At 39.4% G+C, this 16,193-nt stretch overlaps 1 protein-coding gene across 1 annotated transcript in view; it reads right to left on the bottom strand.

Annotated features, from left to right (window-relative positions):
• Positions 1-16,029, bottom strand: part of LOC110947124 (nebulin-like) — a 74,524-nt gene extending 58,495 nt beyond the window's left edge. The window contains exons 1-9 of the mRNA XM_051940470.1: positions 15,622-16,029; positions 9,846-10,144; positions 6,759-6,830; positions 4,171-4,272; positions 2,901-3,011; positions 2,572-2,682; positions 2,099-2,209; positions 1,807-1,917; positions 366-479 (exon numbers count right to left, since the gene is read on the bottom strand). Coding sequence (XP_051796430.1) covers positions 366-479; positions 1,807-1,917; positions 2,099-2,209; positions 2,572-2,682; positions 2,901-3,011; positions 4,171-4,272; positions 6,759-6,830; positions 9,846-10,142 — 1,029 coding nt within the window. The 5' untranslated portion in view covers positions 10,143-10,144; positions 15,622-16,029. The remainder of the gene's footprint in view (positions 1-365; positions 480-1,806; positions 1,918-2,098; positions 2,210-2,571; positions 2,683-2,900; positions 3,012-4,170; positions 4,273-6,758; positions 6,831-9,845; positions 10,145-15,621) is intronic.
• Between the last annotated feature and the right edge of the window lie 164 nt (positions 16,030-16,193).

The following is a 16,193-nucleotide window of genomic DNA, read 5'->3' as shown; positions in this document are numbered from 1 at the left end:
AGATTTTAAAATGGCACAAAAACATGCTACAATGACACAAACAGATTTTAAAATGGCACAAAAACATGTTAAAATGACACAAACAGATGCTAATATGACACAAAAAGACACACAATTGCAAAAATTACCCAACCACGACACAAAAAGTTGCTAAAATGACACAAACATGACACAAGCGTTACAGGAGCACTGAAAGCAGAACATCGCTACACGAGGAAACCAGTTCAAACTGACGACTTTGGGATCTGAACATTACACAGCCTGAATCCTGAAATGAGGGGTTTTGATCAAACTTTCTAAATAAACAGATCAAAAACCACATGATGTTTATTTTCTATGGGTTGTGTAGATTTGAACTCGTGCACCTCACTGTGCAGCTCGGTCATCTCTCTGGCAAACTGGATCTCGGTGGTGTCGGGAAGCTGAGAGTAGAGAGACGTCGGAGCGCCTTTAACCAGCATCTTTGGCCGATAATTCACCTGCAAGAGGACAGAAAAGAAAAACACGCCCTGACTTACAACACTCAAGTTGGATTTTGTGGATAGAACAGGTTTGGGTCAGTTAATAAAACAGAATGAATCAATAAAATGAATTCAGCATGGCTCAGGAACAGTGAACAGAGGAGCAAGTTGTTGGAGATACATTCAGTATGGTGGAACATCTTTATTTGAATTAGAGTTAAAAAATGCAGAGGTTGTGGAGTATATTCAAAATGACTTAAAACGTGTATTTAGGAAATGATTCTAAATGACTCCAAACACGTTCAAAATGGTCGTATGAAGAAAACAAAAAGATGCTAAAATGACACAAAAACATTCAAAAAATGAGACAAAAAGACAAAATTGACACAAAACGATGCTAAAATGACACCAACAAGGCACAACAATGGCACAAAAAGATGCTAAACTGAAACAAAAAGTTGTTGAAGTGACACAAAAAGAGGCTAAAATGACACCAAAAGACACAACAGTGACACAAAAAGTTGCTAAAGTGACACAAAAACATGCTAAAATGGCAGAAGATGCTAAACTAACACAAAAAGATGCTAAAGTAACGCAAAAACATGGTAAAATGACATAAAAACATGCTAAAGGGACACAAAAAGACGCTAAAATTACATAAAAACATGCTAAAGTGACACAAAAAGATGCTAAAATGACATAAAAACATGCTGAAGGGACACAAAAAGACGCTAAAATTACATAAAAACATGCTAAAGTGACACAAAAAGATGCTAAAATTACATAAAAACATGCTGAAGGGACACAAAAAGATGCTAAAGTGACACAAAAACTTGCTGAAGTGACAAAAACATGCTACAATGACAGAAGATGCTAAACAAACACATGAAGTTGCTGAAGTGACACAAAAACATGCTAAAGTGACGCAAAAACATGCTAAAATGACATAAAAACATGCTAAAGGGACACAAAAAGATGCTAAAGTGACAAAAAGTTGCTAAAGTGACACAAAAACATGCTAAATGACAGAAGATGCTAAACTAACACAAAAAGATGCTAAACTAACAAAAAAGATGCTAAAATGACATAAAAGCATGCTAAACTAAAATGAAAAGATGCTAAAGTGACACAAAAAGATACTAAAGTGACACAAAAACATGCTCAAATGACATAAAAACATGCTAAACTAACACAAAAACATGCTAAAGTGACACAAAAACATGCTAAAATGACCTAAAAACATGCTAAAGTGACACAAAAAGACACCCCACAGCCTCCTTCTGTGCACACATGGATCATGAGACCTGAAATAATCCAGATTTACGGCGTGTGTTTGTGTTTCTACCTCGCTCTGCAGCTGCGACACCTCCAGAGCATGTTGTATTTCTGGAGTGTCTGGAAGCTGCGAGTACAGCGAGATGGACGCTTTTCTCTTCCCGTCTTCTTTGTACTTTTTCTGAAACAAAACAATTAAAAGAAACAGATCAGCTCCTCACTTTTAGCTCAAATATTAAACTCCAGTAGGTCTGACCGACGGATTCTACTGCAGTAAACTAACAATGGTTAGTTAGTTCGGCACAACAATACAACAAAAAGTTGTTAAATGACACAAAAAGACGTAAGTCCTGGTGGAGCACCTCGCTCTGGAACTCGTGGACGCTCTTGGCCAGCTGCATCTCAGAGGTTTCAGGAAGTGTAGAGTACAAACTGCTGCTCATCTCCTTCTTTCCTTCCTCCTTGTACTTGTTCTGAGGAGCACAGAGAGTTTCAGTGAGACCAGAGATGTCTAGAACACCTTAACAAGGTCTGAAGAACCCTGGACAGGAACCTCGAGGAGAGTTAAAATGCAACTGATAGTCTTCAAGTCTTCAGCCAGAAAATCTGAACAAATATTAATATTTATAATAGTATCAGTGAACAGTTTTTCCCATCCACTGTCCAAAAATCATCCATTCATCCATCCATCCATCCATCCATCCATCCGTCCGTCCGTCCATCCATCATTTAAAAATCATCCATCCATCCATCATCTATCCATCATCCACCCACCCATCCATCCATCCATCCATCCATCCATCATCCATCCATCCATTCATTCATCCATCCTTACCTCACTCAGTATCTCCGTCAGCTCTTTAACAAACTGTGTCTCGGTGGTTTCAGGCAGCAGAGAATAAAGTGAGGATGAAATCTCCGTCTTCACGTTTCCTTTATATTTAACCTGGAATACAAACAAACTCTGTCAGAGCCAGAAAACTCATAAAGACAAGAAAACCTCCACAGGGACAGACTTTAGAGGCTAACACCAACCATTCTCCTCAACCTCTTCTTGCTAAATCTTTGTGTTTTTACTCTCTGGTCTTCACACTTTCAACCATATTTCCTGAGATGCTATAAATTGATGATCTACTGTTCAGATGTTTCTGAGGTTCTACTAACATCACTCTGCAGCTCTGAAGCCTCTCTGGCCCGTTGAGTCTCCGGAGTCTCAGGCAGGATGGAGTACAAAGAAATCGACGCCTCCTTCTTCCCGTCCTCCTTGTACTTGGACTGAAACAGTAGCACAAAATTACTATTTGGTCTTCAAACAGCCACTTAGGTTTATTATCTCAGCCCCAGAACAGCCCAAAATACACGTTTAGTTAGAGAAGGATCTACTGTAAAATCCTGCAGGATGGATGGATGGATGGACGGACGGACGGACGGACGGACGGACGGACGGACGGATAGACTTATACATCCATGGAGGTATCATTCCATGGATGGATGGAATAATATGTTCTATTTTAATGATACAGAAAGTATCAGAACTTTCCAACAGTCCTTAAACCACTCATCGGTATCCACCTCCATCCACCCATCCATCCATTCATCATCCATCCATCCATCATCCATCCATCCATCCAGTCATCATCCACCCATCCATCCATTCATCATCCATCCATCATCCATCCATCATCCATCCATCCATCCATCAATACATCATCAATACATCCATTCATCATCCATCCATCCATCCATCCATCCATCCATTAATCATCTATCCATCCATCCATAATCCATCCATCCATCCAGTCATCATCCACCAATCCATCCATCCATCCATCCATCCATCATCCATCCATCCATCCAGTCATCATCCACCCATCCATCCATTCATCCATCCATCCATCCATCCATCCATCATCCATCCATCCATCAATCCATCATCAATACATCCATTCATCATCCATCCATCAATCCATCATCAATACATCCATTCATCATCCATCCATCCATCCATCCATCCATCCATTAATCATCTATCCATCCATCCATCCATCCATCCATCCATTTTCATGTCATTTTAGAAACTTTTTTTGGCATTTTAGCATCTTTTGTATCAGTTCTGTGCATTTTTGTGTTACTTTAATGTCAGTTTAGTCACTTTATTTGTCATTTTTTTCACATTTGGATCATTCTAACAGTGTCATACTGCAAACACTGCATTTTTGTCTCTACCAGTTTCGAGTCTCTTTTTGTGAATTTAGCAATTTATTGTTCCATTTTTGTGTCATTTTAGCATCGTTTCGTGGCCTTTTTGTGTCATTTTTCTCCCCTGGAATCACGTGCAATAAGAAAATGAGCCCACAGTGAGTAAAACTGTACAGAAACTGCTTGAGGCTCGGAAGGTTAACAACATATTATGTAAACATAAATGTGTTCAGACCTCAGATATGACGGCGCTGATGTTCTTAGAGTGGATGAGTTCAGCTCCAGGAACAAACAGACTCTGACCCCTCATCTTCTCAAAGTCCTCCTTATATTTGACCTGCAGGGAGGAGAACACATGACAGTTAGCATGTACATTAGCGTGTTTTTTTCTACTGTTGCTCCCATTCAAACTCCAACAATCAGTATAGAAATATAAGACATACAAATGAGTAGAAGAGTATTAATTTTCTGGTAAACTGAACATGAAATTCTCTTCCATTGAATCTAACGCTGAACGTATTGTGATGATGGACTGAACTCCATCCTGAGACCAGCAGAGCATAAGATTTTCTGCAGAGACCCAGGAGGAAAGTGGAAATAACCTGCAGACGACAGGCTGTGGCAGCAAAAATCTGGGAGTAGGAAAACCAAAGGTGCTTAATGGCACCAAGTAGTTTTGTGCTTTTTTTGTGTAACCCTAACCCTTGATCGGTTTAGCATCTTTTGTGTGATTTTTGTGCCTTTTTAGCCTCTTTTGCATCAGTTTTGTGTATTTTTGTGTCATTTTGGGTCTTTCTGTGATATTTTAGCATCTTTTGTATCAGTTTTCTGTCGTTTTGTGTCATTTTAGCAACTTTTGTGTAATTTTTCTGTCTTTTTGTGCCATTTCCATATCATTTCAGCACCTTTTTTGAATCAGTTTTGTGTCTTTCAGGATAATTTCTGCAATTTTTTGTGCCATTTTTGCATCTTCTTTATCAGTTTTGGACTTTTTTGTGTAATATTTGCTTCATTTTAGAATTCTTTATGTCAGCTGCATGTATTTTTGTGTAATTTTGCATCTTTTTGTGACATTATAGGATCTTTTGTTGTCATTTGCCTGTCTTTTCTGTCATTTTCATGTCATTTTAGCAACTTTTTGTGTCAATTTAGTGCCTTTTTGTCATTTTAGCATCTTTTGCATCAGTTTTGTGTATTTTTTTTTAAAATTTTTGGGTCTTTTTATGGCAGTTTTCTGTGTTTTGTGTCTTTTTCATGTCATTTTAGCAACTTGTGTCAATTTAATATCATTTTGTGTAATTTTTGGCATTTTTTGTGTCATTTTAACATCTTTTCATTTCATTTTTGTGTCTTTTTAGCATCTTGTGTGTCGGTTTCAAAGCAGCTCTCTAAATTAAAGATAACACTGCGTTGTGTAACTTCTTGTTTTATGCACTAAAGCTGGCTCCTCCGCTCGGGCTGCCGTGAACTTTAAAGTGGTGAACGTCTCCATGGTAACAGCAGCATCTCTTGCTTGATCCGCCTTCGGGATTGTAGTGAGTTCAGAGCTCCCACAGAAATTTTTTGGAATGACAACAAAAGAAAAAAATCCCCCCGCCTACTGTCTCGAAGGTTTCTGAAGACTTCGACTCGCAGAAGTCTGGTCCGGTATCTGACGATGATGGCAGGTGTTGTCAGAGCGACGGCAGCTGGAGGTACAAGCGAAGACGGTTTTATAAAGTGGGTTGACTCGCTTCCACTTTAGCTGATGAGTCATTCTGCTGCCAGAGCTGCCAAGTTTGACTCACACTAGGGAATCGATATCTCACCCTCCCACATCCTACAACAACACTCGCCCTCATTCAGCGTTTCACCGACAGATATTCGCTCCAAAAGCCAGTTGCAGAAGTCAAAAAAAGCCCCTTTTATTTTTTTTCTGTGACTCTGTTGAATAAAAGGGTGTTACCAACGGCAACGCTGCGTTCGGCTCGTATCGGAAGAATAACATGATGATTGCACCTTGCATGTTGCAGAAACTGACGTTCTGTTTCTGACTTGCCGCCATTTTGGCTCATGGATTTAGCCGAGCTAGCATCTGTTTGGTCCTGATCTTTGGTTTAATGTGGAGAAACGTGTCCACAACTATCAGATCAGCGGCCGTGAAACATCATGTAAATTTCACTTTGGATAAGTTTAAAATTATTTTGGACCATTTGAGACTGAGAGGAAAATAAAACCGACGGATCAGTAAAATAAATGCAGCAGAAACAGCGAACAGAGGAGCAAGTTGTTGGAGATACATCCAGCATGGTGGAACATCTTTCTACTGATGATGAGCAGAATTTGGTGGAAAACGACAAGTTTGCGGAGTGTGTAAAGTGTAAATAGTTAAATATTTGTATGATTTAGAGTTACAGTTTGTTTTTGAAACAACCTGTGGACATTTGGAGAAATGTGTTTATGTTGGTTCCAGGTTTAAAAAATTTTCAAACACAAGCAATAGAAGAAATTTAAAATGGCTGTTTCTGTAGAGATGCAGGACTTTATAATGCAGAGAACAATTAATGCACAGTGAGTGAAAATGTGACACGAGCAAATCATTTTTGATCATCTTTCCTTCAAATATCTGCAAAACTACTAATATTACCACTTATCTGAGCTGGGCTAGCGTATATTAGCATGCTATCGTGCTAATATTAAAAGAATGACAATATTATACCTCCTAAACTTCATATTTTTTTAGCATGCAGCTCATATTACAGCGTCGTGGAGCTGCTCGTATCTCTGTAGACACAAACCAGAGTGAAAATGATTCGAATAAAGAAGTGAATTGAGTGAACTCACATCGCTGGCGAGCAAACTGCATCTCCTGTTAAACGCTGGGTCTGGTAGTGGAGGCTTTGCATCAGAAGAGGTCTGAAAACACAGAAGTGCAAATGAGAGTTAGAGGACTTTTATAGCCAGTAAATATACTGATGTTATTCAGACAGAGGGAAGCTAAGACAGCTGTTACTGATTCCCTCATTTATTGCTTTTTTTAAACTGAAGCATTGTCGTGACTCGGCCGCTACAGGACTTTCACTCTGTTGTCTTAATCATTTTACTTTATAGTTTTGGACGTTCTTCTCCAATTCTTATAAGCCTTTCAGGACCTGCTGCTGAGAAACATCATGATGCGGTCACCATCATACTTCACGGTGGAGATGTTTGTGATGATGATGATAGTTTCTACTCTGATGGACATAAAGCTCCATCCTGGTCTCCTCAGACCAAACAACCTTCTTCCAGGTGTCTTCAGAGTCTCCACATGTCTTCTGGTGAACTCTAGTCCACATTTAATTGGAGCTTTTTCCATCAGAGTCTTTCTCTTTGTCTCCATGAAGCTTTGACTGATGAAGAACAGACAACAGTTGTTGGATGAACAGTCTGAAGCTGGAACTCCTTCAGAGGAGTCATAGAGTCTTGGTGGCCTCCCTCTCTAGTCTCTTTCTTCTCGGTCTCTCAGGTCTTGAGGACGTCCTGCTCGAGTCAGATTTATTCATGTTCCATCTTCCTTCCATTTCTCAATGATGGATTTAACTGGACACCAGGAGATCTTCAGGAACTTTAAAAGTTCTTGTATCGTCCTGACTGATTCTTGTCAACAAGCTTTTCTCAGAGTTTCTTGGAGTGTTCTTTGGTCTTCATGCTGTAGTTCTATCCAGGAGTTCTGATCCACCAGAGACTGGACCTTCCAGATCCAGGAGTCTTTATACTATAATTCTGAAATCTTCTTACAGGCTTTGTATGTGTTGGTATTCTGAATATTTATACTAAGTTATTATACTTCATGCCATAAAGGTGAGCATCCAGTATTCCCAAAAGATCTTAGCCTGGGTATTGTCCATTTAATCACATGAGATCTTCTACCTGCATGTTTCTGTGGTTCTCAAGCTAACAGCAGAAATTAAACGGCAGCATCAAGAATCCTCCATCAGACGTTTCTAACAACACTGAGACAGAGAAAGCTGTGAGTCATCAGGGGGAACTTCCCTAATTCATGCGCTGCTAATCCCTCGCCTCTCTTTACAGGCCGGATTCAGTCCTTAAAAATCCCACTATCAAAGGCTAATAATGGCACGTTTTCATTTGTACTTTCACTAATCCTCTCTAAGCCCTTACAAAAACCTGCGGTGCCAGGCGATGCCCCACGCCAAGGTCAGTAGAAAGACGTCTTTCAGCAGCCTTCATCAACAAAACCACCAAATCCTCAAAGACATTTAGCAGAACACAGTTAACAATAAAATAACCAATACTCACTGGCTTCCTGGTGTCTGCTAAAGAGCCCATAGCCAGCTTCCAGCTCCTTTGCCTCAGTAAGCTGTTTTTTGTGGATGTAAAAGGTCTGCAAACTTACAAAGCCCCAAATCCAAAGCCAGGAGAGTTATTAGGCGGCTTTCCACTGCAGGAAGTCGGTTCAGATGCTTGATCAGCTCCACAATTTCCGCCTTTTTGTTTCCATTGCGGTGTATGACTTAAAATCCTCAACCATGACGTTAACGCTTGGTTTGCCAAAACAACAACAGGTACTATTATGGATGTTTTTTTATTACCTCCAATCTGAATAATTTAATATTTAGTATCTACATAACCGATGAAATATCATTTTTCTGGATGATACATACGTGAAGCGATGTCGATTAGCTGTAGTACATGGTCGCACCACCAGGTGGAGCCTCTTACTATTTACTACTTTAGCGTAGTGATACTGTAGTAAAGTGTTAAAGGAGGGGATCACTTGGATTACAGGCAGTTCCATGTTTGCAAACAAAGAGCACTGAGGAGGTTTATCTAACAAAGGGGCACCATGACAAAGACTCATGTGATGCTTTATGACCTCCATCCAGAACTAATATATTTAAGAGGAACCGGACATCGTTCTGACTTATGAAGTGTCCACTGAAGTATCTGCACATTACAGATGACCACTGTGTTCAATCTGTGTTATAAATTACTTAAGTATTACCTGAAAATGCTGCATAATTTAAAAAATGTATTCAAATTATCAACAATTGCGTGGCAGTGGATGTAAACATAGGATCAGGCATAGGTTTGTGCTGACACCGAGCAGTTAAAATATGCTTTTACTGGCCATGACCCCAGTCTTTGAGATCAGTTTGGGCCAAAGATTATATTTTGTGCCTCCAGTAAATGAATAAAAGTAAGAAGTAACAGTGATGAAAGTAATTGCGATTATTGTTTAGGATTATAATAGTGCAGCTCTTTTAGCAAGTTGATGTTTTTGTACTCTGATCTTTTTCCTCTTTTGTTTATGTTAGCATGTAGCTGCAAAACTACTAGCATCATCTGCAGCCTGAGCTGGACTAGCAAATGTTAGCATGCTAACATGCTAAGATGCTAAAGCAACATCCTTCCTACTACACTTGGAGATCTGGAGTTGGGAGGTGAGAGGAGCTAAAACTGAGACAGGAAAGGAGAAGAGGAGCTGTAGCAAGCAAGAAAAATCATGTCTTTTTAGACATTAATACATGTAAACATACTCTAAACCCCCCAAAAATAGAATTACTAACCTGTAACTGTGCAGAAAATGGGCTCTTAGAGACCATTAATGCAGAAAAAGGAGGAGATCTGACTCATCACCAAGGACATTTGACAATGAAGGATGTTGAGAAATAAAAGGTCTTCAAATGGTTAAAAAGAGCAGAGACGAGGATCTTTGAATTTCTAAAACTCGTCTCTTTTGATTCCAAAAAGTACGATGAAAACACAACAATCAAGTCTAATCTAACAGACGGCGAAATAATTACCTGGTTCTTTATAGAACAAGGGTAGTTCCATGGTTTAATTAAGATCTCACGTCGTGATATTTCTTTTGTTTAGCTCGTTATATGTGACAGTTCTGAATATTTAACTGATGAAGTTGCGTCTCACCTCCGACTCCCAGGCTTCCAGCAGCCTCTTAGCTTTGGTCTCCTCATCCCCATCACCCTCTACATCTCCTCCCTCCGTCTCTTCATCATCATCTTTCTCCGTTTTTATCTCCTCATCTTCCTCTGTCGGTTCAGCTTCCTCCTCCACGTCTGTCCGTCTTGTAGTCGAATAAACAGTCGTGGTCACGATCGTCTCCTCCAAAGTTTCTTCTTTCTTTAATTCCACCGTCACAACTTTTTCCATCTCTTCATCCAACACCGGAGCAGCTGAGGCCTCCTCTTCCACCACGCCGCTCATCTCTGAGGAAAAAACAACACAGAAGTTACCATTAATCCAACATCTCAGCAAAAATCAAAGATTACAGATTAAAAACCACCATAAATTTGTAAAAATTAAAGTTGTAGAACAGTTTCAAGTGTAAAATTTAACTGTTGTTTTGCTGATTTTCCCAGTTTGGTTAAATTACACATAATATGTAGTACAATCAGAGCAAAAAAAACATAAAATTCCATGTTGAACGGTCAGGGCAGTATAAGGTCCGTTCAAGGTTACAGAAATAGCGGCTTTCCTGCTTCAGTCCTCCATCTTGCCTTTAATTAGCGGCTAACGGCTTCCTCGAAGGTCGCCGTATCACCAAGGTCACCTTTTCAGCTTCACCCATCAAAGTTTTCCAGGTTCTTCGAGGTATCAGTGGTTGCCTCTAAATGTTTCGTCAGCGCTGTTAGTAGATTCGTCAACTTTTCTCCAAAGACCTCCGATCATCTCTAAACTCACCTTCGATCTGTGGTTCTCTCTCCATGTCCTGGTCTGACTCTCAGTTCTAAGAACCGTGTTTCCCCGTATCTTTCTGAATGTCCTCACTACTTATTCTACTCTTCGTCAGCTTTTTTGCCTCTTGGACAGTTTCTTGGACGTCTTCTAACTCAGATCATAAACCTGCAAATGATTCGACCGCCTCGTCTGGTCTTCGGCTGTCTGCTGTTCCATCGGGCTCCTCTTATCACATTGAACTTCTACATTTAGCCCTCTACTCGAGACCTTATCGCCACTGCGCCCTTCATCTGGGTACAGTGTGTCCGTAACACTGTTGTCTATGAGTGTGTGTAGCGTGAACGGTTGAAGGTGAGTTCAGAAGGAGTGATGTCACTTGGAAAGCTCACCTGCACTAACTGATTCGGCCACTAGGGGGCGACAAAAACAAGCCAAGAACACAACTTTAACATATCCACTGCTAATTTTAGGCATGTTATTTTTGAAAAAAAATCAGCAAAATCATTCATTCAAACTGTCAAAGCAGAAAAAAAAATCTTTGGACGTTCTTCTTTCCAACAGTACTCAAACTATTCACATGTGAGATTTGATCCCAAAGAGAAAAATGAACAAATCAGCCAAGTTAAACTGCAGGGCAGAAAGCAGCATTTTGGGTGGAATTGATCTTTAAAATCATAACCTGTTGTAAGAAAATACTTTTTTTGAGGAATTAACCTTTAATACTATGAGAACTTGGACAGAAGTACCATTTGGGTCAGTTTAGTCAAACCTCTCATGAATGCCTTCATGCAAACGCCGCACATTTTCCTGCGTTTATCACAGTTTGATCTTGATTCTGATCAGCGTCATTCTGTGCAGCTGTCCCATGACTAGGAGAATAAAATAAGTTGGTACAGGACTTATTTACATCGGCCTGCGTGCTGGTGTGTTCGGGTGGAAGTAACGTCCTGTCATGTTGACGGTGTAGCTTTGTGACACGCTGAACGACCGCTGACATGTTTACATGACGCAACCAGCTGCTGGGTCAAACACAGAACACACAGTCCTTCACTGGTTCCTGCAGATGTCTTACATCAGTTTAAGATTAAGTCGTTTAGAACATTTTACTGCAGCTGCACCAGTGTGGAAAAACAGCCAGAATAATTCGGTTTAAAGTTGATATACTGCAAAATAAAAGAGATTTCCCCAGAGCCTGAAGTCAAAATAAAAAGTAAAAAAAGTAAAAATAATCAATTAACATTTTGACTCTAAAAAAACAAAACAAGCAAAAGCTGTCAATAATGTAAAAGAATTTGTATTTTTCCTACAAATACCTTAAAATGACTGTTTTAATGTTTTCAAATCAGCTACAATCATTATTATTTCACCGATATTTGCTGTTATTTTCGTCAACTTCACACTTTCTGAATGTTTAAGTATTTGGTTCTTTCTTGAACATATATTTTCTGTCACTCTTGCTTCCAGATTTCACAGTTTTTTGTTTCTTTTTGCTGCATATTTTTTTGCAGTGCACAACAGAAGCCCAATGTTATCAATGGGCTCTCTTCAAAATACCAGCTTAGACCGTAAAATGTAGGTATTTTGATGACTTCCTCATCATATGTTGAATATAGTTAATTATAAAGAATGTCAGAATGATGATGTAAGGATAAAGATCAACATTTATGATTTACATGTATTTGTATTTGTTGACTTCACTGAAATCGTCCGTCAGTGTGAACATGAATGACTGGAGGATGGAAGGCAGCAGGTATTCTGGCACTGAGATCTGGGCGTCAGATGGCTGTTGAGGTAAACAGGACGCTGACCCGATAAAGAGCAGATCTGACGGAGCCAAAGGACCATCTGCTGCTGACAAATCACAGCCCAACGCAGAAACAAAGACTCTCCTTACAACAAATAACGCTGCATCGTCTGCATAACGTAGCATTCAGACACAAATAAAGTCAGACATGCACAGAAATAACATAAATAATGAAAAAGTGTAGCTAGGGCTGGGCCAAAAAATAAAATTAAAATTTCTTAGTCATCTTGGACGATTACGATTTTAATGGATTTTTGTTGCTTCTTTGCGGTCTGTTTGCTATGGCTAGTGCTAGCCATGCTGCACTCCCGTAGCTGCAGCACTCTTCCCATTCTTTAGGATGCCTCTGCTGGAGGTGCTGAAAGAGGTTAGTTGTGCTGCTACTCTTCGTTTTCACAGTACTTTTGCAAACCTTGCACATGACTGTAGTTTGCTCTGTGTCAGTCTTGTCAAAGCCGAACCACTTCCATATCATCGATGTAACATGAGGCCCTTTTCTCGTGACCAACTCTTCGTCTGCTGTTCTGTCCGCCATGACGGGGATGTGAGTGTTTTGGTGGAAGGAGATGAGAGGCAGAAGCAAACACCAGTGCACAAGTCATGAAAGGCAGAAGAAGAATCTGTATTGTTATATACTGAAGCTCACCTCGATTTTATTTGGCAAATTTTCAAATCGTCAGGTTTTAAAAAGGCGAATTAATCGAATTAATTCAATTTATCGCCCAGCCCTAAGTGTAGATAAACAAATTATTGTGACAGAAAACAATGGAAAACAGAAATGGAAATGGAGCCATCATGTTGGCGACAACTGGAGAAACAGCGTTCAACATCTTCCAATAATCGCCTCCAAAATGATCATAAAGCTGAATCAAAGTTTCTACAACAGATTTAAAACAAACTGATCATTAAAACCTGAATTAGTTTTAGGTACTGAGTCTGGCAAACGTATAAAAATCGAGTTCCACGCCGTCAAAACCAGCCAACATCACAGCCAAGCTCAGTGCATTTGTCTTGTCCAGCTGCAACAACAACACAACGTTTTCCTCCCACAGTAAGCTTCACATTTATAAACGTACAGATGCATCAGTTACCATGACGACTATCACGTGACTGGACAAGGTTGGCGAGCAGATGCACTGCTGATGTGTGCCTGTGTTGTAGGCCGGCGTGCCTTCTTAACGTTAGCTGGAGGGCATTTTCTCAGCCGAGTGCAGAAACTCTCCCACAATATTTTGCGCACCAGTTCTCACTGATAAGTAATCGGGTCTTTAAACACATCGTCGGTGGGTTTAGAGTCCTGGATCCTCATCTAGACCCACAATCACAGTAAACAAGACTCTCAGGGGAGGAACTGCTTTGATAAAACTCTGCCTCTCCTTGACGCTTAAGTGGGAGACACAGTTTTTATAGGTGCTAAAAAAAAAGAAGGAAAAAAGAAAGAAAGCCGGCTCACTGACCGGGAGCTCTCGCTTTCTCTCCCCTCAGATCTTGTTAATGAATTCTGAAACACAAAGCTTTTCCTGGGAGAAATCCCTGTGATCTCGTCCTGATGTGAACCAGCTTTACTGCCGGCTACAGCTCGGCAGAATAACACACTTTTTCTTCGTGGACCTCAGATTTTTACCGAAAAATTGAGCTTCACTGCAGGTAAATCCAAATCTAGATCTCACACCAGGACTGTTTGAAATCGTATTAAACGTATTAAATGATTATCATCATCGCAGGTCATTCACAAACTACTGCTGTCTTTATTTTCTTTTCAACAGCAACAACCTCCAAACAGCAACATACAAGCTGAAAAGGCTGCAGGGAATTTTTTGTTCTGATGTTTTCCCGGTGAATTATTCATTTTAACCGTCATGTCGTCCTGCAGGTCAAATTGACCCATTTAAAGTTTGAAAATGTGGAAAAAAAACCTCCATTTTCACAGTGAAACTTCTGATGTCCACATTTTCAACATTTTGGGGAAATCTTTGAACATTTGAACAAAAAAAATCAACCAGAATCCAGTGAATTTTGCTGGATTTTGGTTGATTTTTATGTGAATGTTCTTAAAGAAAATATCAGAAGTTTTAGTGATATATGTAATAGTTTTAGATATTTTTAGGATTTTTTTGGAAGATTTTTACTCATTTTTTGAAAATATTTACTGGAATTTTCTTGCCAAAATTGTGTGATTTTTTTTAAATAAAATTTTTAAGGGAAACTTTTAAAGAATTTTTGGGATTTTATTCCTGAAGGTTTTGCAAATTTTCTGAAATCTGGGGATTTTTTTTGCTGAATTTTTGGATTTTTTTTCAGACAAGGAAACAATATTTTTTGGTCAATCAAGATTTATTTATAGAGCACTTTACAACACTCAAAGGTGACCAAAATGAGGAAAACAGGAGGGTTAAACCTGCATGAAGGGAGGATTTAGTGTAGAATCTTTCAAACAGACTGAATCAGAAACAAAACAAATAACGCTGCATCGTCTGCATCATGTAGCATCCAGACCTCATGTACAGAAATGAGATAAACAATGAGAAAGTGTAGCTGATAAACTATTGGGACAGAAAATAACAGAAAACAGAAGTGGAAAACCCAACAAAACCAAAGATTCCTTTTGATCCCTCATGTTAGTAACGACTGGAGAATCAGCATTTAAACATCTTCCAATAATCACCTCCAAAACCACCCTAAAGCAGAATCATTTCGACAGCAGCAGCACATTTTATTCAGCCCAAATCAAACAGAAGTCCCTCCCACTATTGTCTCCCTGAGTCCTCCTCCTCCTCCTCACATCTTCCTCCTACTGCCCTCCTCTTCCTCGCAGCAGCAGGTCAACCGTGAAAAGTGAGTAATAAAGTAAAAGCGTGTGGGCTGCTGAATGTCACACCATTTGAGAGGGAGGCGATGTGCGGGTCTTAATTAAAGCGGAGCAAACGAGCGGAGAGAATTTGTGGTGTATCAACACGGCGGAATAATGCGATTACTCGGTCAGGTAAACAGACGGGAAAACGAGAGCCGGCGAGCAGGGAAAGACGAAACACGGAAAACACCAAGAGAAACAATTCACTGCTGCATTTTAGCTCAATGTGGACCTAATTTCCATCAAGTTTATTTCAAAATGCTCGAGTTTCATTGAAGACAGTCTAAAAAACAACAGAGCCAGATCAGAACTGCATGGAGAAGGAAAACAGATACAGGTGAACACTCTACCTTGGCATCATCTGCTGAAGGTCACTGGGTCACCAGAGCATCTGTACGCATTCACACACGCTCAAACACACACAACACAAAACCACAACGAATAAGGTTAATGACATGGTGCACTGCAAAAACTCAAAGTCTGTTTGTCTTATTTTTAGTCAAAATGTCTCATCTCACTTAATTTAAGATAAATTCCCTTAACCAGAGACATTTAAGCAGATGGAGGGACTTGTTTTAACATTCTTGAAATAATCTTGTTTTAACCCTCCTGTCATCTTCTGGGTCAAATTGACCCATTTTAAAGTTTAAAAATGTGGAAAAAAATATAATTTTTGGGAAATTCTTGAACATTATTTGATGGAAAAAAAGATATGTAAAAAAAATGCTTCTTTAAGAACATTCAGGGGAAAAAAATCAACCAAAATCCAGAGAATTAGCAGGATTTTGGTTGATTTTTTTCTGAATGTTCTTAAAGAAAATATTAGAAGTTTTACTGATATATATGTAATCACTTTAGATATTTTAAGGATTTTACAAAAGATTTTACTCATTTATTTTGAAAATATTTACTAGAATTTCTT

Source organism: Acanthochromis polyacanthus, chromosome 20 (assembly GCF_021347895.1).
Source record: "Acanthochromis polyacanthus isolate Apoly-LR-REF ecotype Palm Island chromosome 20, KAUST_Apoly_ChrSc, whole genome shotgun sequence".
Lineage (NCBI taxonomy): Eukaryota > Metazoa > Chordata > Actinopteri > Pomacentridae > Acanthochromis > Acanthochromis polyacanthus.
The sequence above is the reverse complement of the archived record's forward strand: the minus strand, read 5'-3'. Positions and strand labels throughout refer to the sequence as shown.